The sequence below is a fragment of the Bufo bufo genome, chromosome 10 (genome assembly GCF_905171765.1).
Source record: "Bufo bufo chromosome 10, aBufBuf1.1, whole genome shotgun sequence".
In the NCBI taxonomy this organism is placed as follows: domain Eukaryota; kingdom Metazoa; phylum Chordata; class Amphibia; order Anura; family Bufonidae; genus Bufo; species Bufo bufo.
Window position 1 is genome coordinate 22,002,660 of NC_053398.1, and position 25,615 is coordinate 22,028,274.

The window sequence follows — 25,615 nt, forward strand, 5'->3', positions numbered from 1 at the left end:
AGGTAATAATAGGTACAGCGAGGCAGTTTTAGTTGTGCCCGCCAGTAGGAAAATTACTGCAAAATTTTCTCCGGCATCCATCAGAGGGTGCCGTGCTGTGCAACACAGGGGTCTCAGCCTTTGGGCTGGGTGTATGTAAATTTATTTTATGTTCTCAGCATTTGTGGTTATGTTTATTACCACATGTTAGTAAAATTCTGTTTTGGCAAAAGGTGGTGTTGGAGTTGTTTTCCTCGTTCGTTCGCTGTATCCTGGGGAGCCCACCCCGGTACACGGCTTACACTACACCACACAGGAGAGCTGACAGATCCTCTATACTACACCACACAGAAATGCTGACAGATCCTCTATACTACAACACACAGGAGAGCTGACAGAACCTCTATACTATACCACACAGGAGATCTGACAGATCCTCTATACTACATCACACAGGAGAGCTGACAGATCCTCTATACTACACCACACAGAAGAGCTGACAGATCCTCTATACTACACCACACGGGAGAGCTGACAGATCCTCTATACTACACCACACGGGAGAGCCGACAGATCCTCTATACTACAACACACAGGAGAGCCGACAGATCCTCTATACTACACCACACGGGAGAGCCGACAGATCCTCTATACTACACCACACAGAAGAGCCGACAGATCCTCTATACTACAACACACAGGAGAGCCGACAGATCCTCTATACTACACCACACGGGAGAGCCGACAGATCCTCTATACTACAACACACAGGAGAGCCGACAGATCCTCTATACTACACCACACGGGAGAGCCGACAGATCCTCTATACTACACCACACAGAAGAGCCGACAGATCCTCTATACTACAACACACAGGAGAGCTGACAGATCCTCTATACTACACCACACAGGAGAGCCGACAGATCCTCTATACTACACCACACAGGAGAGCTGACAGGTCCTCTATACTACACCGCACAGGAGAGCTGACAGATCCTCTATACTACACCACACAGGAGAGCTGACAGATCCTCTATACTACACCACACAGGAGAGCTAACAGATCTTCTATACTACACTACACAGGAGAGCCGACAGATCCTCTATACTACACCACACAGGAGAGCTAACAGATCTTCTATACTACACCACACAGGAGAGCTGACAGATCCTCTATACTACACCACACGGGAGAGCTGACAGATCCTCTATACTATACCACACAGGAGAGCTGACAGATCCTCTATACTACACCACACAGGAGAGCTGACAGATCCTCTATACTACACCACACAGGAGAGCTGACAGATCCTCTATACTACACCACACAGCAGAGCTGACAGATCCTCTATACTACACCACACAGGAGAGCTGACAGATCCTCTATACTACACCGCAGAGCTGACAGATCCTCTATACTACACCACACAGGAGAGCCGACAGATCCTCTATACTACACCACACAGGAGAGCTGACAGATCCTCTATACTACACCACACAGGAGAGCTGACAGATCCTCTATACTACACCACACAGGAGAGCCGACAGATCCTCTATACTACACCACACAGGAGAGCTGACAGATCTTCTATACTACACCACACAGGAGAGCCGACAGATCCTCTATACTACACCACACAGGAGAGCCGACAGATCCTCTATACTACACCACACAGAAGAGCCGACAGATCCTCTATACTACACCACACAGGAGAGACGACAGATCCTCTATACTACACCACACAGGAGAGCTGCCAGATCCTCTATACTACACCACATAGGAGAGCTGACAGATCCTCTATACTACACCGCACAGGAGAGCTGCCAGATCCTCTATACTACACCACACAGGAGAGCCGACAGATCCTCTATACTACACCACACAGGAGAGCCGACAGATCCTCTATACTACACCACACAGGAGAGCCGACAGATCCTCTATACTACACCACACAGGAGAGCTGACAGATCCTCTATACTACACCACACAGGAGAGCTGACAGATCCTCTATACTACACCACACAGTAGAGCTGACAGATCCTCTATACTACACCACACAGGAGAGCTGACAGATCCTCTATACTACACCACACAGGAGAGCCGACAGATCCTCTATACTACACCACACAGGAGAGCCGACAGATCCTCTATACTACACCACACAGGAGAGGTGACAGATCCTCTATACTACACCACACAGGAGAGCTAACAGATCCTCTATACTACACCGCACAGAAGAGCTGACAGATCCTCTATACTACACCACACAGGAGAGCTGACAGATCCTCTATACTACACTACACAGGAGAGCCGACAGATCCTCTATACTACACCGCACAGGAGAGCCGACAGATCCTCTATACTACACCACACAGCAGAGCTGACAGATCTTCTATACTACACCACACAGCAGAGCCGACAGATCCTCTATACTACACCACACAGGAGAGCTGACAGATCCTCTATACTACACCACACGGGAGAGCTGACAGATCCTCTATACTACACCACACAGGAGAGCTGACAGATCCTCTATACTACACCACACAGGAGAGCCGACAGATCCTCTATACTACACCGCACAGGAGAGCCGACAGATCCTCTATACTACACCACACAGGAGAGCTGACAGATCCTCTATACTACACCACACAGGAGAGCTGACAGATCCTCTATACTACACCACACAGGAGAGCTGACAGATCCTCTATACTACACCGCACAGGAGAGCTGACAGATCCTCTATACTACACCACACAGGAGAGCTGACAGATCCTCTATACTACACCACACGGGAGAGCCGACAGATCCTCTATACTACACCACACAGGAGAGGTGACAGATCCTCTATACTACACCACACAGGAGAGGTGACAGATCCTCTATACTACACCACACAGGAGAGCCGACAGATCCTCTATACTACACCACACAGGAGAGGTAGCAGGTATTATTTAATGATGCTCTGTATATTTAAAGTCATTATAATAAAGACACCAACATCTTCAAAGAGCCTTGGAACCAATTTGCACAATTTTTTTGTGCAACGCAGATTACATATTGTTCACCTGTATATAGCAAAGATCTCAACCTGCAGCTATCCAGCTGTTACAAAACTACAACTCTCAACATGCTCTGACAGCCCTACATTTCAGTTCCAACTTCTGGACAAGTGTTTTTATTAAAGTGACACTCCACAAATCTGTATACAGTGTAATGCTCTGCTATGAGTCTGTTATAATATCATGATAAATGGCTGGTTACCATTAAGAGCACATTCTTGTTGATGATGGTGCGTTGATACTTGAGATGAGTGAAATTGCAGAAATTTGCTTTGTCTGCATTTTTTAAACAGGCATGGTCTGAATTAGGGATGTGCAGTAATGGCACTAATAAAAGGAAATTCTCTTGCATGGTGCAACAGGACAGGTCACAGGACCAATGGGGGTGACAACATAGGTTGTGACAGGACATCAATGAGGGCATTTTGATAATGGATGCATATGGCAAAAAGGCCTGTGCTCCATATATTGCACAAAAGAGGGCGAAATATACTATTGACAGACCGAGGTAAAAATGCTATAATAGTACATCTATAGTCAGTAAAAAAAAATGGACAAACTTGTGTATTACATCTAAATGCCAGGAGGAAGCAGATGGTTAGCAGATAATTATATAATACAGCTGCAGGCACTGTTATTGCAAGCATTGCCATATGTTCTGATCTGGTTTCCGTGTAACTAAAGTGACTAGCCTGTACTCAGCCTCACCGGTGGGTCCGGTCGTATCACACATGTACTACAAATACACCTTTACAAATGAACCCAAATGTCTGTATATAGACTTAATATAATATGATGTGTGACTGTATTGTCCTAAAGCTATAAGTATGGAGAGTGCAAAGGAAGGCACTAAGTGTCCCTGATGCCCATGTGTTATATGTATTCTGCCATGTTATTACTTTATATTTTGGACAATATGGAAATATGACAGTCACGATGACAATGACAATGACAGCGGCAATTTGTGCTCTAGCTTTTATAGTGCTTAAAATATTTGTACATTTATGTCCGAGAAATAAAGCTACATTTTAGGTCTATAAATATGAGAGATAGATAGATAGATAGATAGATAGATAAGAATACAGATAGATATAAGTTGATATAAAGATATATAGAAAGATAGATAGATATGAGATATATTCGATTTGAATAAAACAGAATAGAAAACAGATAGATATAAGTTGATAGATAAATAGATATGAGATAGATAGATATTTATTAGATAGTTATTAGATAGATTGATAGATAGATAGATAGATATTAGATAGATAGATAGGAGATACTGTAGATATATATGAGATAGATTAGAATAAAACAGAATAGAATACAGATAGATATAAGTTGATATAAAGATATATAGATATGAGATAGATAGATATGAGAGAGATTAGATAGATAGATAGATAGATAGATAGATATTTTTATTTATTTAAACATATATAGCAAATGTGCCTAGACTGACAGAAATAATTGACAGTTTCTTCCAAATACAGTTTTCAGAATCACTGGATGTTGTATTTTGTAGAATTGTATCTGTATCTATTTGTTGCACTTTGGAAGCAGCTACATTCTAACATACCCTTGAACACAAGGTATATTTACATTTTCTAATTTGTTCTTGTGGTTATAATTTGAATTTAGGGATGTATATAAATCTTTACACATCAAATGGATCTTAATATTTCTTTGTACATGTGCGGCATATATTGTAGTAATATGGCTCTATATCATCTATCCATAGATTATTACTGTAGGGGCTCCTCCACGAATCCCCTTACTCCATATCTCCATTCTAATGACATGACTGGACACAGATCAAATTATTTCCACCTCAAGCAAAGTAACAAATCGTATTCCATGACTAATTCATCTCATAACCAAGTCTTTTGCTGACTTCTCATGATGTCTCTATCCCTTGACTTTCAATGGGACATTCTTGGTCTACTGACCATAAATGATGCAGTTTTGGACAAGTGAAACCAATGAAGGATATTACGCCAAACTTTTATGATTCACAACTACAGTATATTAGCTGAGGAACAAACTCCAGCACAGTATCCAATAGGAAATGTCTTGAAATTGTGCCTTAGGATTGTAAGCTTGATAGAACAAGGTGCTAGACACCACAAAGTTCTCGTATCTATAGAATATAAATAGTTTGTCTTTATGAAGATAAGTTATAGAGTACCCATGCTAACAGAATATGCAAAACCTCAAAGATTCAACTTTTACAATTACTGACATTTTTTTTATGCGATTAGGAACAGAATAAATAAAATACCTTTAGCAATGGCTTGATAGCCCCTCAAGTCTACTAACGAAGACTATAGAAACCAATGATTATCTAAGAGCCTCGTTAATTCCATACTGAGGGGGCTGACAAACATTTCTGCTCTCCGTCTCTTTACTTGGCATCTAGATATAGATATAATCCCTCAAACACTGGTATCTTCTGGAGAACCAGACCCAAGTACAGGCCACCAAGCTCTCTAGAAAGAGGTCAACTTACCGTGATAATGGTATACCCATCCATTCTGCTAGCTGGCACCATCCACAGATCTGGATGCCAGGTCCTTTTCGACTCAAATGCCCTTTAAATTGACTCCCGATAACTTTGAGAGCAACACAGTGGGCAATGGAGACGTTTGGTCTTGGTGCCCCCCCCCCCCCTCCTATGTGTGTGACCAGTGGAGAATGCACGCCACCACTGATAATGAAGTTTTTCTTTCTTTCTCAATCCAAGTTCCTGATTTGAAGTGTAGAAGGCTTAGAGAGGGTCATATATGCGTAACACTTCAATGCATAAATCTTCTTGGGACGTCACAGGAAATTTGTCCTTTGTTTGTGGGCAACCAAACCTTCCTCCAGATCCTGGCTATAAAAAGACAAAATCCTGGCCTCAACATCTTAAGATGTACTTCACTTATGTAGATAATGCATAGACATTCAATACAAGTTGTGAGGGCCACACCAAGACAATGCGGATTGTAATATAGAGCGGTTCAAAAATTTAGAGTATGTACAATTTTTTGATGACTTTTCATTCAATTTTTTGGGGGGACCAGATCACCCCAAAAATTTAAAATTGTGGATTCTTATTTTTTTCGTTATGATATTGACCGCGCAGGAAAATTTTATATTTTAATATTTTGGACATTTTCAGATCATTAGGCGGCTTGACCATGCATTCTTTTGATTGCTTGTCCCAGAGACTGCAAAATAAAACTGTTGCAGTCTATGTGATTCTGACAGACTGCTTGAGAAGCCGTGCATTGGGCATGGCTTTTAAGGCAGTTAGCCATGACAGGCCTGGGAACCTTGACAAGTCCCAGGCTGTTAAAGCAGCTGATCAGTATCCCATGATTTTAGGGGGGTTCCGAATGGACAAATGGAGCCCGCTCTCTCTGTCTAACCCCACAGATGACAGTGGCATCTAAGGGGTTAAATTTCCAGGATCGGCATCATATACAGCCTGATTGTATACCAGCCCGTTTGTAGATTTTTTTAAATTCTTTTTCCTGAACATGATTATGGAGTCGACCATCTTGCCTGAGCTGTTGTTAACAGAATTTAGAAATATGCTACGGGAAAAGACCCCATTAAATTCTATGGGGGAGTTTTCTAGACTTGCGCTGTGACCTGTGCAGAGGTCAAGAGGGAGCAGATAAGCTGTTATCTATACAAAAGTGATATCTGTCATTGTAACACTTCCTTTGATGATAATGAGATGACTGCTGAAAAGTGATCTGCACAGACCATGAAGTGGTGCCTATTACTAGGTCTAGTAGCCACAGATACTTACGGTATGTACAGGTGAAACTCGAAAAATTAGAATATCGTGCAAAGTTAATTTATTTCAGTAATGCAACTTAAAAGGTGAAACTAACACATGAGACTCATTACATGCAAAGCGAGATATTTCAAGCCTTTATTTGTTATAATTTGGATGATTATGGCTTACAGCTTATGAAACCCCAAAGTCACAATCTCAGGTCCCCTTTGCTCAGGGGGTATGGATTAATTATCTGACTAGAGTGTGACACTTTGAGCCTAGAATATTGAACCTTTTCACAAAATTCTAATTTTAAGCTGCATTAATGCAATTCCTTTTAATTTGCATTACTGAAATAAATGGAGTTTTGCACGATATTCAAATTTTTCGAGTTTCACCTGTCTATGAATGTTATTACTACAGAAGCTTATGTATAATAGTATCTATTAACGGGATTACAGTGGATAACAAAAGGTTAAATAAAACAAAGAGTATTAACAAAATCACAAAAAACATAAATCAGAGTAAAATAATGACCACAATAGGTTTTTTAAAATTAACCCCTTAAGTACCAGCCCAACTTTTTAGTTTTTTAATTATAATTTTTTGGGGAGGGTGAATTGCTTGTGGGGTGAAATTGAAAAAAACACAATTCCACCATGTTTTTTTTGAAGCCCCTTCCCTCTATCTAATCCCTGAGATGCTATGGTTGCTGTTGACTGCTGCATCTGAAGGGTTAAATGACCGGAGTCAGAGTCATCTCTGATCCCTGTCACTGCCAGCAGGTGTCAGCTGTATTATACAGCCAGCACCCGCTCACCATCCCCTTAATTAATGCAAATGATAAACAGTACTGTGCAAAGGTTTTGGGCAGATGTGGAAAAAAGACTGCAAAGAAGAATGCTTTCAAAAATAGAAGCGTTAATAGTTTAAATTTAAATGTTTTCTGCAGCAGGACAATTATCCCCAATGATCAGCCAACATCATCCGTTTGAAGGGGCTCACAAGCGGCCCTGAACGCAGCCCTAATGCATTCTCAGTGGAGGCGGATCCACTGAGAATGCATCCGCCTGCCAGCGTTCAGCCTCCGCTCCGCTCAGTGAGCGGACACCTGAACGCTGCTTGCAGCGTTTGGGTGTCCGCTTGGCCGTGCGGAGGCGAGCGGATCCGTCCAGACTTATAATGGAAGTCAATGGGGGCGGATCCGCTTGAAGATGACACCATATGGCTCAATCTTCAAGCGGATCCGTCCCCCATTGACTTTCAATGTAAAGTCTGAACGGATCCGTCTGAACTACTTTCACACTTAGAAATTTTTCTAAGTTATAATGCAGACGGATCCGTTCTGAACAGATGCAAACGTCTGCATTATCGGAGAGGATCCATGTTTCATCAGACGGACCCGCTCCGAACGCTAGTGTGAAAGTAGCCTAAAGAGGACCTTTCATGGGTCCAGACATTATGAAATAAGTAGGGGGTTGTGTAGGGCATAATTCATGGATGTAATATCGCTTACTAGTGTGTCTGTCTGCCACTCCGTTCCCCAGCTGTGGCCCCCGTTTACTTTGCCCGCCTGATATGCTAATGAATAGCATCGGTACAGGGAGGAGGAGACTGTCCTGTTTCTCAATGGGCGTCTCCTTCTCCCTGGCAGTGAGCTGTCCAATAGCAGCAGAGAGAGTCACAGCCAGGGAGAAGGGGAGGTTTTTTTCTCCCTGGCTGTGACGCTCTCCGCTGCGATTGGACAGCTCACTGCCAGGGAGAAGGAGACGCCCATTGAGAAACAGGACAGTCTCCTCCTCCCTGTACCGATGCTATTCATTAGCATATCAGGCGGGCAAAGTGAACGGGGGCCACAGCGGGGGAACGGAGCGGCAGACAGACACACTAGTAAGCGATATTACATCCCTGCACTATGCCCTACTTAACCCCCTACTTATTTCATAATGTCTGGACCCATGAAAGGTCCTCTTAAGAACTATTTTCAGTGGAAAGAAGATCAAGGAGTCCTGGAAGTCATGATATGGCCACCATGGAGCCCTGGTCTCAACATCCTGGAGTCTGTCTAAGATTAGATGAAACGACAGAAGGATCTGAGCAAGCCTACATCCACAGAAGATCTGTGGTTACTTCTCCAAGATGTTTAGAACAACGTCCCCACTGAATTCCTTCAAAAACTGCATGCAAGTATACCTAGAGGAACTGACGCTGAAGCCAAAGGACAGTCACACCAAATATCGACTGGATCTGTATATCAGGGCTGGTTAAAACCAAATTGACATAGTGTAATAGTGCAGAACCCCAAACAACCAGACAGAGTTTAAACAATGGTGGATTTATTAGATGACGGCAGTACAGTCCAGACCAGAAATCATATGCAGGTAATCAATCCAAATAATAACTTGTGCAGGAAAACTCACAAGGGACAGCCAGACCAGGCCAGAGTTCATATGCACAGAAATAGTCCGTGTAACGTAGCACCTAGGGACGAGACATTTCCAGGGTCCGATCCGAGGTCCAACACGAGACAAACTGTTCCGCATAGAAGTTTCCCACAGGCAGTCTCTAGAGATGGATTGAGGAAGTCAGAGGTCAGAGGTCAGGCACAGGTAGTCTGGAAGAATGTGAACAGCAACAGGTAGTCAAAACAACAGTGGGCACTGACCAGCCAGGGAGATCACCTCTTAAACACCTGCTAGCCAATCACAGAGTGCCATGTGTCTATTCCTCATAGGCCATATGATTATCCTAATCCCTGACACTTGTGCGGCCATTGCTGGTCATTGATCACGTAACCCATGCCTGCCCTCTAATCTACTAGAGTTTATGTACAGGTATATTCCCCGTCAGCGGCCGGCGTAGCAAATAAGATGCGCATACGTTCGGCCGCGTAACCCTTTGTGAACCTCCTCTCAAGAGCGCACGCGGACGCTCAAGCGGCCCAGCATGGATACGCGATCACGTTGGCACGGACGCCGGAACCTCGTCCGCCCGCAAAGGAGTCGGAACTGAAGATTCCGCAGGCACATGTGTGACCTGTCCCGCTACTCCAATGGGGTCCCTCGCAGGCCGAGCCCCACGAGAATTCCTGGGGGCCCCAGTGGACCGCGAAACAGGAGAGACACAAAGTGACTAGAGGATTGGCTCTGTGTTAATTTCCATGCTATTCAGTGACCTAACTTGTCAGATGCCATATAATGGTGTCCTCCTATGTGGCATAGGAACCTATACCATGTCAGGGCCAGGGTGTTACTGCTACCACCCTGGTTCTGTCCCTGGTGCTAATTATGCATTTTGTGGCTTCCATTTACAATATCCAGCTCCTTTAGCAGAAGCCATCACAGAATGCTCCAGTCTGGAAGAGAAACTACAAAGCGCCGTCAGAGACGGATACAGGAAGCTGCAGACAACAGCCAGGAATTAGGTGATCATACCTAACTTCCCATCAACATGGAGCACGTAGGGGGGGCATGCAAAAGGGGTGGCCTTGCTGTGACTACTGGGAGGAAGGAATGATCCGATAAGAGTCCTGCTGAGGAAGGGGAGATGTCCTGCTGTGATCACTAGTGGACTGCTATGACTACTGGGAAAGTGAAGGAACTGCCCTATTGGGGAGCAAAGGGGGTGCATTCTGTGACTACTGGAGTAGTGTGGGACCTGCTGTGACTACTGGTGAGTTGGGGGGTTGTCATGATGACTGGGGAGGTGGGGTGCTACTGGGCATTTGTTCTGTTCAGAGTCACCAGCGGATGCAGAGCAGACCTGGGTCGGTAAGATTGTGCACGCACCTCATCACAGTGTTGGCGCCTAGAGACTGAGACCAGGCCTGTAGTTAGTTACTTAGTTGGGGTCTCTGTGTCAGGCCACAAGTGTTGCTACTGTCCATTGCAAGGACTCCATAACTTAAAGTGACATTTCACACTAGGGAGCTGATAAACTTCCCACAAACTGGCGTTTTGCCCAGAAGGAACACTCAGGCACGTGCTACAAGACCAGTTATGGGAGGGGAAATACTGTAGATCTGTGTAAGATTGTAAGCCGCTGTGCTGCACTGCAGGCTAGCCTGTACCACACACCCAAACAGTTAGTCTTGTTTTTTTAGGGTAATAACAGGTAAGGTGTGGCAGTTCCGTTATGTGTGGCAGTTTAGTCATGCCCGCCAGTAGGTAAATTACCACACTTTCCTCCTGCATCCATCGGATGGCGGCAAGCTGTGCAGCACAAGGGTCTCAGCCTTCGGGCTGGGTGTATGTAAATTTATTGTATGTTCCCAGCGTTTGTGGTTGTGTTCATTACCACGTTAAGTAAAATTCTGTTTTGCCAAAAGCTGGTGGTGGAGTTGTTTTGCTCGTTCGTGACTTCATTGTATCCTGGGGAGCCCACCCCGGTACACGGCTTACACAGGCACGACCTGTAAGTGGTTTTACCCCTCCTAAAAGAGGATCTCTCACCTCTCCTGACATGTCTACTTTAGTAACTACTTGCATTTCCCACGTAATAATAATTCTGGGGCATCTATTCTTATGATTCGATGTTGTGCCATTCCTCTATTATTCCTACTAGATTTTTATGAATGAATTGCCAGCAGTTTTCAGTGAAGGTACAGAAGGGTGTTAGTAGTTTCGGGTGGTCCCCTGTACAGTCTGACACTGGTAACACTGATTGGATAGTGTCAGATCATGCAGGGACACCCCCCCCCCCCCCCCAACTTGTAACACCCAGCTGGACCTTCACTACAAACTGCTGGCAATTCAATCATAAACTTTCAGTAGATATAATAGAGGAGTGGAATGGCACAACAAAGAATCATAAAAATAGATGATCCAGAATTGTTAAAGGACTCCATAATGACAATGTCAGTTCCACAGGATTGGTGCTTAGTAAATGTGGTCCTAATAGTCAGTATTGGGCCCCAATGACATGGAAAAGGACCTAGGAATTTTAGTGAACAGCAAACTTAACTGTAGAAACCAGTGTCAGGCAGCTGCTGCAAAGGCCAATAAGATAATAGTTGCATTAAAATGGGCATAGATGCTGGTGATGAGAACATAGTCCTGCCATTTTGCAAATCACTAGTCAGACCACATATGGAGTACTGTGTACAGTTTTGGGCTCCTGTGAACAAGGCAGACATAGCAGAGCTGGAGAGGGTTCAGAGGAGGGCAACTAAACTAATAACTGGAATGGGTGGACTACAGTACCCAGAAAGATTATCAAAATTAGGGTTATTCAGTTTAGAAAAAAAAGATGACTGAGGGGAGATCTAATAACTATGTATAAAGATATCCGTGGTAACGGAATCCATAACACAATTCTGCTTTTACCACCAAACGAAGCGTGAACAAATTCAAAATATGAAATTCGCTCATCTCCAGTCAGGAGAAAGGACGGGTCCTCTTTAAGTATTGAAAATATATTAATTAAAAATAAATAAAGACTTAATTTTGAAAAAAAGTATTGAGAATATATGACCTTTCTCCTCTTTCTGGTAGAACACACATCCATGCCACAGGAAACGAAAGGCGCTTACACTACACAACAGACAATGCTTTTAGCAAAATCTTTAATTGAATTAGACAATGAATTTAGTCACGGGACTTTGGAGTCATGAAACAGTTGGACAATGGATGCATTCCTGGTGCATCAGCTTTAGGGTCCATTCACACGTCCATAAGTGTTTTGGGGTCCTCCAATTGCGCAAAACACAGATACCGGCCGTGTGCGTTCCGCATTTTGCAGACCGGCACATGGCCGGCCCTATGATAGAAATGCCTGTTCTTGTCCACGATTGCGGGCAAGAATAGGACGTGCTCTATCTTCTCCGCGGAACTATGGATGCGTACTGCACACGGTGTACTGTCCGCATCTTTTGCGGCCCCATTCAAATGCATGGGTCCACACCCATTCCTAAAAATTGAGGAACGGATGCGGACCCATAATTACGGATGTGTGAATGGATCCTAAGAAGCACATACCGAACACAATATGGAGGATGGGGAGCAAACAATGACCCAAAGTTTGCCAAACTTTTCCCACTTTGTCCACTAAAAACTGGCCCAATTATCTGTCCATGTAATAGCGCCCTCGTTCAGTACGACAGTTCCATCATACAATGTGAGTTGCAAACCCCTTACTGACTGGGATGAAAGTCTAGCCGTGGCCTGAAGATAGCTTCCAAATGCATGATCGCCCTTTTATTACAGTGCGAGATTTTATGTTATTATCCAGGACAGGGGCAGATTAGATTCGGAGGAGGACCACGCGCTAAAAATCCCTACTTCTAGGACCTGGACCCCAACTGACCCTCCAAAGCAGCCACAATGCCACGCTTGTACACGGCCCAAAATCTATGGAAGTGGATAGGATCATTGAAAAGCCATAAGGAAATCTCCATTTTACTAAAAGGAGGGGTTCCCAGAGGTGAAAAGTGCATACACTACCCATATAGTATATATACGCCAGAGGCGTAACAAAAAAATGATAGGTGGGGTGGATCGGAATAAGCAGCCTGGGTATGTAGGGTGGGTGGTTGAGGCCCCCCAAATCCTCAAGGTGATTAAGGCCCCATGGCACGGCGCACAGAAGCTCCTGCAAACAGCTGATTGCTGGGGGGTACGGAAGTTGTAAACCCTTTGATCTTCTGTAGATGACCTATCCTAAAGATAGATCAAGACAGTGGAGTAACTAGAACTGGTTGGGCCCCACAGAATATTTTTGAACAGGCCCCCACCCCCTCCCAGCAACTTCTTCGCAAACCCCCAATTCATGTGCAACCCCCACTCCCATGGCTAGTCAAGATCACTCTCTCAGACGAGGTCTTGCAGCTGCTCCATCCATTTCCTCGACTATTAAGCCCACCGGGGTGCCTTTTCCCCAGGGGAGACTATTAAGCCCACTGGGGTGCCTTCCCCCCAGGGGCGACTATTAAGACCACTGGGGTGCTTTCCCCCCAGAGGCGACTATTTAGCCCACCGTGGTGCCTTTCCCCCAGGGGCGACTATTAAGCCCACCGGGGTGCCTTCCCCCCAGGAGCGACTATTAAGCCCACCGGGGTGCCTTCCCCGCAGGAGCGACTATTAAGCTCACCGGGGTGCCTTCCCCGCAGGAGCGACTATTAGGACCACTGGGGTGCCTTCCCCCCCAGGGACGACTATTAGGCCCACCGGGGTGCCTTTTCCCCAGGGGAGACTATTAAGCCCACTGGGGTGCCTTCCCCCCAGGGGCGACTATTAAGACCACTGGGGTGCTTTCCCCCCAGAGGCGACTATTTAGCCCACCGTGGTGCCTTTCCCCCAGGGGCGACTATTAAGCCCACCAGGGTGCCTTCCCCCCAGGAGCGACTATTAAGCCCACCGGGGTGCCTTCCCCGCAGGAGCGACTATTAAGCTCACCGGGGTGCCTTCCCCGCAGGAGCGACTATTAGGACCACTGGGGTGCCTTCCCCCCCAGGGACGACTATTAGGCCCACCGGGGTGCCTTCCCCCCAGTAGCGACTATTAAGCCCACCGGGGTGCCTTCCCCCCAGGAGCAACTATTAAGCTCACCGGGGGTGCCTTCTCCGCAGGAGCGACTATTAAGCTCACCGGCGGTGCCGTCCCCGCAGGAGCGGCTATTAAACTCACCGGGGGTGCCTTCCCCGCAGGAGCGACTATTAGGCCCACCGGGGTGCCTTCCCCAAGGGGGCGACAGCGTTGATCCTGCTGAATAAAATGATATCTGTCTTGTGAATATCGGTTGGGGCATTCCTGAGAAAAATTACTTTTATTATTTTATGCAAATGAGGGCTTCAGTGCACGTAGGGGTACGGTCAGTACCAAAAAGCTGAGGAGCTGAGGTGCACCGAGCTAAGGTGCAAGCACCCCTTCCTTCATTGGTGCACTGAAGCCATAATTTGCTTAAAAGTATTTTTTCCCTGGAAGGCCGGAGCCGATGTTCACAAGACAGGTGTCATATTAAACAGCAGGATCAACCCTAGCATACACTAGGCCTGGATTAATAGGCCTAATCCTGCTGACGGGCGCTTTTTGAGTACTTGCACTTTGCAATGTAGGAAATCACCTCCAACTGCAACATAAGTGGTGTAGGAATGGGTTAAATACATATTTTATTTCTTTGTGTATTTCAGTTTTTGTTACTGGACGATGTGATCACCATTCTGTCTTTTTTTTTTTGCGTGAATTTTTTGTGAATATTTCTGCAATATTCAGAGTTGTTCAACATTTTGTCTGAATCTTATAATTTTGATATAACCCAAAAATTAAACTGTATTGAGCGAATAGATAATTGGATACATTTATTAAAAGTTTTTCTATAAGCCATATTTGGTAAATTCTTTTACTGCACTCAGGGGTGTAGCTAAAGGCTCTTGGGCCCTGGTGCAAGAGTCCAGCTTGGGCCCCCCTTCCCTCAGTGTTTCGTGGCCAGGGGCAGGGAAGCACATAGCCTTCCTGCTGCCTAAGGCAAAAATGTAACCCCCCCATGCCAAATTTTTGACCCAACCCCTTCCCTCCAGCCAGAGGTGTAACTTGGCCAGCATTCACTTTCTAGAATACCGATGTCTTCTTATGTGGCACAAAGGTCCTGGGCCCGGTAGTGACTGCTACCTTTGCACCCCCTATAGCTACGCCCCTTACTGTCCTGATTGTTGCCCCCCTGCAGAGTAATGCAGTGGGAGAAGGGAAGTGTGGTCCCCCAGCACGCCTGCCACTGTCTCGGAAAGGGCACCCCTCCCCCTCATGAACCTGCATCCCAGGTCAGGTGGGCCACGCTGACTGAACAGTGGCGAGGGGAGGTGGTCCCTTCCAGGCCATGGTAAGCTCCCCTTTAACTGCAGAGTTCCCCTTTAACCACCGAGCGCCCCAACCCTCCAACCCTTACCCCTGGCTATTCGGGCAGACTCTTTTAGCCTAGGACCCCCGCTGGCCCTTTAAACTCGCCTTGTATCTGGAAGCCCGCTCATGGTCTGACGGGCTCTTGTTGGGAGGCCATGTTGCTGTGCGTTTCTATCTCTCAGCTCTGATCCCCTGCGGAGTAATGCAGTGTCCTTCTGTATGTCAAGTTAATAGGAGTGGGGGAAGGGAAGCGACAACTGCTGTAAACATATTTGTGCCTTAGTAAAGTTGTTTTAAGGTCTTTATTTATCTTACTTTTAGCCTGATTGTCTGTCAGCTGAAGCTTTAACTAGTATCATTTTATCAGATCCCTCTACAGCAGCGGTGCCGGACCTGTGGCCCTCAACACCATTCTGTGCGGCCCCCCAACCATCTGGTAACAGATATGCATGTCTATGTCTTGGGGCTGCTCACATGTATTTTCCATATATTCTCACATTAGATGGGAGTCCCGGAAGTGTAACCAGACATTTATGATCTATACTGTATTTTTGATATGCCAATAAATAGACTATTTCAGTTGGCTATACCCCTTTTCGGCCCTTGGGTTTGGCTTGTGGCCGCCAACCAGAAAAGGTTGTGCTCCCCTGCTCCCCAGCGGAGCTCTGAGTTTGCTATGACCTCACAGTTCCTTAGGCCACGGGTGGCACACACTTCTGACAGATCTGCATCCACAAATATCAAGGCTGAGATCTAGTCGAACTGAGGTTCATAGGGCTCACCAGAGGAAAGTATTCTCGGGGCCCAACCCCCATATCATCAATAAAGTCTAATAGGTTTTGACTCAAATAAATAGTGTTTTTTTTTTCCTGGACCTTTGGAGCCCACGATAGTATCATAGCCTGGGCCCACCAGAGGATCCTCTGGTACTCTAGTGGGCCAGTCCAATGCTGTTGAGACCTCTCAGCATTCCCTATCAGCCGAATTCTGCAAGGAGCCAGTGGCGTAACTACAAATGACTGGGCCCCACAGCAAATTTTTTAACGAGCCCCCTCCCCCCCAGCAATTTTTTTGCAACCCCCACTCCCATGGCTAGTCAAGATTGCTCTCTCTCAGACAAAGCCCAGCAGACGCTCCATCTGTTTCCCACACTTATATACTGTATGTCATGTCACTGTATATAATGTCATTGTATAATACTGTTGAGTCCTCCAACTGGGTGGGCCCCTTTTGATTTTGGGCCCCAAAGCAGCCGCTCCCCCTGCTTCCCCTATAGCTATGCCACTGCAAGGAGTTATACGTCCCTTGCATTTTGACCAATATGTATCTCAGCAAGAAGAATTTTGAATGGACTATCTTACAGCATCAGTGCGAGATAAGTCAGTACTTCAATAGGTATTCAGCTTTTTATGCAGATGAATTCAAGACAGAGACGGTAAAGTGCCTTAATAAAGGGAGTTTACAATAGAACTTTGTAACCATATATTTTCATTATTGCTACAAAGCATCTAACATAAAAACAAATATTGACATGTTGCAAAAAGTCTTGATTAAAAATATCCTACCATTTGATGTCTTCATTTCCTATTCAAAGCAATGCGTCTACAATACATGGTTACAGACTAGAAACAAACCCTTTGTAGCTGTTCAAAAATGTGACTTTGCTTTATAGGACGGGGGGTTGTCTCATCGCAGAAAGTAATGGTATATCATCTCCACGACTGCTTGGACACCCAAAATCCTCAAAATGAAAAGGCCACACAGTGCTAGTTAAAAGAGGTTGTCCCTTCTGGGACATTTATGGCATAGCTATAGGATATGGCCATTAAAGGGGTATTCCCATCTTGGACATTGGGGGCATATCGCTAAGATATGCTTCCAGTGTCTGATTGATGATCCTTGGAACGGAGCCTGCAAAGTGATGGAGGACACATCGCGTGTACGCGGCTGCTTTCTATATGAGAGACGAAAAAACCCAGGAAGCGCACCGCACAAGTGCGGCCACCGCTCCATTCGCTTCTATGGGGCTTACAGAAATAGCTGAGCCAGCTCTTGCACTGAATGGAGGGCGGCTGCGCATGTGTGGTTTGCGGGCTCGGTCCTAAGGATGCGTGCAGGTCCCCGAGGTGGGACCCACACCTATTAGGAATTAGGGGTATATCTTAATTATATGCCCCCAACGTCCAAGATGGGACAACCCCTTTAATGTCTGATGTGTGGGTCCTACCTCTTGGATCCGCTCCTATCTCAGTGTACGGAGGGCACATAGGGCATGCGTGGCGACCTCTCCATTCACTGCCATATACAGGACTTTCAAAAATAGCAGAATGAGCACGCTCAGATAGTTTTGAAGGCCTAAAACAGTGTATGGAGGGTGGTCTTGCATGCACGGCCACCTTTCCATTTACCTCAGAGTCCAGTATTTGAGATAGGAGCAGGTCCCAGAGTTGGGACTATCAGACATGTATGGCATATCCTAGCCCCATTAAGTGCTGCAGATGCTTCAGAGATTTTTCCTACACAGCGACAATCTTATGAAAAACTGAAGGTTCCTTAGTCTCTTAATTCTCCAGATTGGTGGGGGGACCCAGAGGTTGGACCTCTTTCAATCATAATGCTATGGCATATCCAAGCCATATACTGTGCCACAGTGTTCTAAGATGGAAATTCCCCTTAAAAGCCTGAGTCCCATGGTCATATGTAGACACTCATTTCAGAATACTGTCCCATGTATAGGTGTGGGACGCTGGTGTCTGGTTGGAACAGTTCCTTATTTTCGTACCATTTGTGTCCTCAACTTCTCATTTTCCTTTTCTCACCTTTAGTGAAATCAGAACAAGGAACACAGGTAGCGCCCCACTTTTTCACACTTCCCATTTGACACAAAACAAGAACAATTATAGGAACAAACACCAAGCATGTGGAACCAGATGTTTCTCCAGATCTCCCCCCCCCCCCGGGTGAAGCAGGTCATGCCGTGCAGTAGTGTATCGGAGGATCATCATAGATAGGTTCCTTCATAGGTACATTAGGGTCAGGTTTCTGCACAGGGCCACCCTTAGGCTATTTTCACACTTGCGTTGTTGATTCTGGTTTTGAGATACGGCAGAGGATCCCAGTACAGGAATGAAACGGATCCGTTTTTTGATTTTGCACATCAGGAGGCATCCGTTCCGTTAGGATGCGGTTGTGTGAAATCAAACCGGAAAAAAAAACAAATCGTCACTAAATACATTAAAAGTCAATGGGTGACGGATCCAACATTTTAGGCTCCTAAAAAAAAAAAGGATCCGTCACCATTGACTTACATTGCTTTCAGTGACAGATCAGTTTTTTTTCTATTTTTATGACTTGCAGCGGTTTTGTGTCCAGTCGCAAAACGGAACTGAAGACATCCTGATGCAATCCTGAACGGATCTTTTTCCATTCAGAATGCATGAGGACTAAACGGAAACGTTTTTTTTCCGGTATTGAGATCCTATGCCGGAAAACAACCCCACAAGTGTGAAACAGGCCTTATTAGGTTAAGTGCTGTTTTATTCAGGGCATTTAGGTTTAACCCCTTCCTGACAGATGGAATCCATAATTCTTCCCCCCCCCCCCCCCCCCATTCCTATAGCTGTATGAGTGCTTGTTTAAAGAGGACCTTTCACCGATTCTTACCCTATGAACTAAGTATACAGACATGGAGAGCGGCGCCCGGGGATCTCACTGCACTTACTATTATCCCCGGGCGCCGCTCCGTTCTCCTGCTATGCCCTCCGGTATCTCCGTTCCCTAAGTTATAGTAGGCGGAGTCTGCCCTAGCGCTGGCCAATCGCATTGCAGATCTCACAGCCTGGGAGAAAATAACCTCCCAGGCTGTGAGCTCTGCGCTGCGATTGGCCAGCGCTAGGGCAGACTCCGCCTACCATAACTTAGGGACTGGTATCTCCGCCTACTATAACTTAGTGAGCGGAGATACCGGAGGGCATAGCGGGAGAACGGAGCGGCGCCCGGGGATAATAGTAAGTGCAGTGAGATCCCCGGGCGCCGCTCCACATATCTGTATAGTTAGTTCATAGGGTAAGAATCGGTGAAAGGTCCTCTTTAAGTTAAATTTTCTTATGGCACCATTTAATATTGCATACAATGTAGTGGGAAGCTGGCAAAAAAATCCAAATGGGGTGGAATTGGGGGAAAAAAACACACAATTCTGCCAAAGTTTTCTGTGTTTTTACGGTGTTCCCTTTGTGGTAAAACTGACCAGTATGACAGGTCAGTATGATTACAGCAATAGCACACTTTTATAATTTCTCTTGGGTTTTAATAAAAATAAAATCTTTGGATCTCTTTCCATTGCCATATTCTGACCCCATAACTTTATTATATTTATGCCTTAGCTGTGTGAGGAATCATTTTTTTGTGGGGTGCTCTGTATTTTTTATTGATACCATTTTGGGGTGTGTGTGGTTTTTTGATCTTTTTTTGTATACAATTTAGTTGGGAGGTGAATCATCCATTTAGATTTTTTCCTTTATGCCATTCACTGTTAAGTATTTTTATATTTTGAGAGTATTGAGACACAGCAATGCTAATAATGTTTATTTTTTTATTGTGTGTTTTTAATACGAGGAAAGGGGAGTGATTCTAATTATATTTTTTAATATTTTATATTTATATATATTTTTTTTGCATTTTTTAAAAAGTAAACTTTTTTTTTTACACTTTTTAAAGCCCCCCCTTCCCCAAGGGTTTTTTAAAATGCAATTGTCTAATTACTTCTCCCATAGACATTGCAGCCTAGAGGAGATTTACTATGTTCCTATGGAGCCCTGCCATAAGCCTTCAGATGGCACGAGGCTATCATAGCAACAAAATGGCTCCTGCTAAAATGCTGTGGTTGTAACTTACTAGGAACTCTGTGAGGTTAAAAGCCCATGATCAGCATTATTGCCAATTATTGACTCTGCGTCCGGGTGTCTGCTGTGTAAAACAGCTGGCAGCCTCTCAGCTCCTGAGCAGGTGCCATCTTTAAAGATCAGACATCCAACGTACATGTTTGGCGGATGTCGGGAAGGGGTTAAATGTAGGATGAATTATCTCTATCTCTACTTCATTGTATGCATCAGCTGTTAGTCAAATGTCGAAAGAAGGTTTATAGGCACCATAAAGCAGTGGCAGATACCTCACAGAAAAGCTAACTATATATGCTTGATTCTCATAATCTTGGAGACTCTTTATCTAGCAGGATTCTTGCCCACCTTAACCCCACCTTATCCCTACTATGGTGACAATCTCTCACGTCACTTTGTGTGGGACTTCCCTTACCCTAAGTTACCTAGGAAGTGTAGATGATGAACATCATCAAGAGAGCTCTATTACCATATATTACAGGTCAGTGTTTGATTGTATGGACATTCCCTTTGCAATATAGAAACTTTTTGGGCCATCAGTGGGTTTGTCAGAAGGGTTTCCAAAAGATTCATATTTTTGGCAAAACTGACAAATCGAGTTCCTCTTGTTCTTCTCTTTGTTTTTAAGGTTGCGAGGAAACGTCAACTTTTTCCATTCCAACTGCTCCTTGACATTATTACCCCGTCAAACATAATTATCTTATGTGGTTCTGAGTCACTTTTTGGTTGCTTCAAAATAATATCTGGAAACTTGGAATGACCACTATCATCTAGGCCTACGAAACTTTAAAGGGTTTGCCCATCCAATCTATTATTTTCTTAAAGGGTTAGCATAGCTTAAAGAAATAAAAGAAAATAATAATAATCTCATCTCTCCGATCTCCTGCTACTCCAGTTCCTGGGTTGTCCATTGTTCTCTACTTTCTGATCCCTCTTGACATGGCTATGTGACTACTCAGTCAATCACTGGCTGAAGCAGGCTAGTGATTACTTCCTGTGTCAAGAGGGACCAGAAAGTAGAAATCTGAAGACCACCCCATATTTCTCCATCCATTCATTCTCTTATTTACGCTTTCTCAGGGTCAGACTTGCCCAACAGAGTACCAGAGCATCTTCCACTGGGCCCAGGTTTTGGCATAATAATGGCCCCCAAAGGTCAACCCAATTTGAATCTGATTTGGACCCAATCTGATTTACTAACAATATATTAGAATTTATTGATGGTATGTCCTGTGTGTACAATGATCATACTTTATGATGTGTTCATGTTCTGTATAGATTAATGGAAGGTCCACCAAATCATTTCCTACATTAGATTATTGGTCAGTGCCTGGAGTAATAATGACACTTGAAAGGATGCAAGTTATTGATAGGAAATGCCGAGAGATTTATAGGCTATGTACACCTTTAGGGGCTTTTTATGATTGCATTTTACTAATTTTGGGCTAAAAAGCATTTTTTCAATTGGTCTTTATTAAAAATGTTTATCCATTTCTGAGATACAGGGGTTAGAAATCTGTCTATTTGCAAGCTGTCACTGTTTTCTTTGAATCCTGTGATCTGACAGCTCATGTGTAGCTGTTATCTCTGATCTCCTGACCTCATAAACACTTATTTAATCCATATTCTTATTAGTTTGATAAGAATTGAGCTATAATGAGTGTTTATGAGGTCAGGAGATCAGAGATAAAAGCTACACATGAATTTTCAGATGACTAAAAAACAGAAAGTGACAGCTTGCAAAGAGACTGATTTTTAACCCCTGCATCTAAGCTAAACATTTTTAATAAAGACCAATAGATTTTTTTTTTTGCCCAATATGAGTAGAATGCAATAATAAAAAAGGTGTTCATAGCCTTTAAGCCTTGAAGTCTCCACAATTGTGGTTTCAACAGTTCAGCACAATACATGTTCATACTCAGGATGAGTAAAGCACCACCTAAAAGTCCAGCAAGAAATGGTCTTCTATAAGGGTGGTCCTTTCAAAGAAGAAGCCAATATGCACTGGCCTGGCCTTTGATCTGTGCAGTACCTTCTATTGAAGCCTCTTTCTCTTTGGTGTACCATGTGGTGCCCAAATTACGTTGTCTTAACGTGCCACAATGACACTGCCAGACAGCTTTTTATGCAACAATGCTTAATCAGTAACGTACGTCTAACTGCCTTTCGGGTTCCCTATGCAAAATAAATCTTAGGAAATGTGTAATTTTGAATAAAGGAAAGAATTGCAATCATCCCCAAAGTGATATTCCCAAAATGTGATACAGGCAACTGTCCAATTATAAGGGATGCATTCCAAGCCAACATTCAATTTTTCGTGCAAACTCCACTACAGAATAAGCCATGTAAGGGCATGGAATTAAAGCTGGCCATTGACATGAGATATTTATCTGCAGATCATGGGTGGATCCAGTTTCGTTCGATAGCATCTTGGGCACAGACATCAAATTGTTGCAGATCTCCCCAAATTTAGCTGGATCTTCCAATGGTCTGCAGGTAAGTATCTCATGTCTATGGCTGACACATATTGGTTCAGATCAGTGATAAATGTCTAACACAAAATATACAGTGACACCTTGACTTAGACCAGTGATAGGCAAACTGCGGCTCTCCAGCGGTTGCAGAACTACAACTCCAAGCATGCAAAGACTGCCTACAGCTTTCAGCCTACAGCAGGGCATGGTGGGAGTTGTAGTTTTGCAACAGCTGGAGAGCCGCAGTTTGCCTATCACTGACTTAGACAGTTGTCGAGCGGATGCTCCTATCTCTCTCGACCACACCATGGGGAGAGGGGAGTAAGACACCATTAGACACCTCTGGTTGTGGCTAATCTTCCATGAGAGCAAATGGATCCTCCTCCCATCCGTTACTGGGGGAGAGTCAGGAGGCCCTCATAAACACTAGATGATCGGCTAGTCTTGGCAAAATCAAAAGGTCCGGGCAACATTTATCTAATATGTATGGCCAGATGCAATTATTACAGACCTAGTAAAATCCTCTAATTTAGCAAATTAACCGACTACGTGCAAATGTTTAGGGTTTATGGAAGAGGCTTCTGTGGAATGAGATGTGATCTTTCACAAGAACAACCCACGCAGATAGCCATGCAGACAAGGCAGACACAGGATATTTTGTCAGATTATGACACATGCTAAAAATAATAAGTGTGAACATCACCATGACTAGTGGGACCATTGTAATCATAGGAGTCAGAGTGAAGCCTTGCTATGCATAAAATGCAAATATTTAGGGTACGGCCACAGGGTCAGGTTTAATAATGCAGTTTTGGAAGCCCAAATCAGGAGTGGATCATAAAAGGTGAGAAAGTATGAAGGACAGATACGATGTCTGCTCTTTTGTGAATTCACTCCTGGTTTTGGCTTCCAAAGCTGCCTCAGGAAACCATGTGGCCACAACCTAAAAGAGAGGCCATTAGGTATAGTCAACGTAGAAGACGATGGGTCAAGATGAATTTGAACCCAATATCAAGACCTAGGTATGAGTTGTGTTAGTGGGCTCCAATGCCAAATCTGTAACCGGACCCTCAGCTATCACACATATTGTAGTACAGGTCTACTAATATGGAACAAAGGGACCTTGTGGGCCATCTTAGGCTCCAGTGCAACCGTAAACTGTGCACTCCCCTTTTCTCCATCTGATATTCTGAAGTTGGAATCATTCACTAGTTTTCTAGAATAGATTGAGCTTCTTATAATGACATAACCGCTGCAGAAAATTGAGATATCGGTGACCTTACCTTACAGGATACAACATTCCAGGGGCCATTCATCCTATCACCAGCACCTGGTAAGCAGCTATACATTCACTTGCCGTCCAGCCTCTACGTAAAGATCAATGGGCCCTGACCGGTACTCCAGCTACATGTCGGGGACAAGCGATAAACTCTTTCATTTGATTTAAAGGGGGAAGTGTGCTGACTTCCTTTATACTGTACTACAGAACCTAATTCACTTCTCCATGCTGTTAGTTCTGCTAACCTATGCTAATACAAAAGGAAGAAACCCCATGCCAAGTCCCTATGCTATAGCTCCCTAGTGTGATATAATAGGCGGCTCATATCCACTAAGGTAAGGATATGCAATACCCACCATTAATTCATAAACTCTGTGTATATCATCGGTATATGGATAGAGATTCTGTGACAAGTTTGTGCAGTGACGAGGAAACAGTGGTTAAAGGGCTTCTGTCACCCCACTAAAGTCATTTTTTTTTTTGGGCTACTTAAATTCCTTATACTGTGATATATATCAATATATAATGCTCTTACTGATTTTGGTTCTATAGTTTCTTCAAAAAACGGACTTTTATAATATGTAAATTACCTCTCTAGCAGCAAGTAGGGCGGCTACTTGCTGGTAGCAGCCGCATCCTCCTTTCATAATGACGCCCCCTTCTTGATTGACAGGGCCAGCAAACACACTCGTCCTCTGGCTGGCCCTGTCTGCGTTTTAAATTTCGCGCCTTCGCCGTACCGGTCTTCAGTCGGCGCAGGCGCACTGATAGGAGGACACTCGCTTGGCCGCTCCTTCCTCAGTGCGCCTGCGCCGGGTGTAGATGTGACGTCATCGGTGCAGGCGCACTGAGGAAGGAGCGGCCGAGCGAGCGTCCTCCTCTCAGTGCGCCTGCGCCGACTGAAGACCGGTATGGCGCAGGTGCGAAATTTTGAACGCAGACAGGCCCAGTCAGAGGACGAGCGCGTTCGCTGGCCCTGTCAATCAACATGAGGAGGGGGCGTCATTATGAAAGGAGGATGCGGCTGCTAGCAGCAAGTAGCCGCCCTACCTGCTGGTAGAGAGGTAATTTACATATTATAAAAGTCAGTTTTTTGAAGAAACTACAGAACGAAAATCAGTAAGAGCATTATATATTGATATATCGCAGTATAAGGAATTTAAGTAGCCAAAAAAATAAATATGACTTTAGTGGGGTGACAGAAGCCCTTTAATGATAAAAGGCTTTGTGTAAAGATCTTGTGATAGCAGCATACCCCTCCAACTGATTACAGAATGCATGAAGAGCCACAGTGATGGTGTCATTTTGATAGCCTGCCTTGA

At 44.5% G+C, this 25,615-nt stretch overlaps 1 protein-coding gene across 4 annotated transcripts in view; it reads right to left on the reverse strand.

Annotated features, from left to right (window-relative positions):
- SPI1 (Spi-1 proto-oncogene) overlaps positions 1 to 24,463 on the reverse strand; it is a 55,843-nt gene extending 31,380 nt beyond the window's left edge. For 2 of the 4 annotated variants that reach the window (XM_040409211.1, XM_040409210.1), the window contains exon 1: positions 5,552 to 5,793. In XM_040409211.1, coding sequence (XP_040265145.1) covers positions 5,552 to 5,593 — 42 coding nt within the window. In that variant the 5' untranslated portion in view covers positions 5,594 to 5,793. Of the gene's footprint in view, positions 1 to 5,551; positions 5,794 to 24,297 lie in introns of those variants that run through there. The other 2 variants (XM_040409209.1, XM_040409208.1) reach the window with 2 other exon arrangements.
- Positions 24,464 to 25,615: the final 1,152 nt, after the last annotated feature.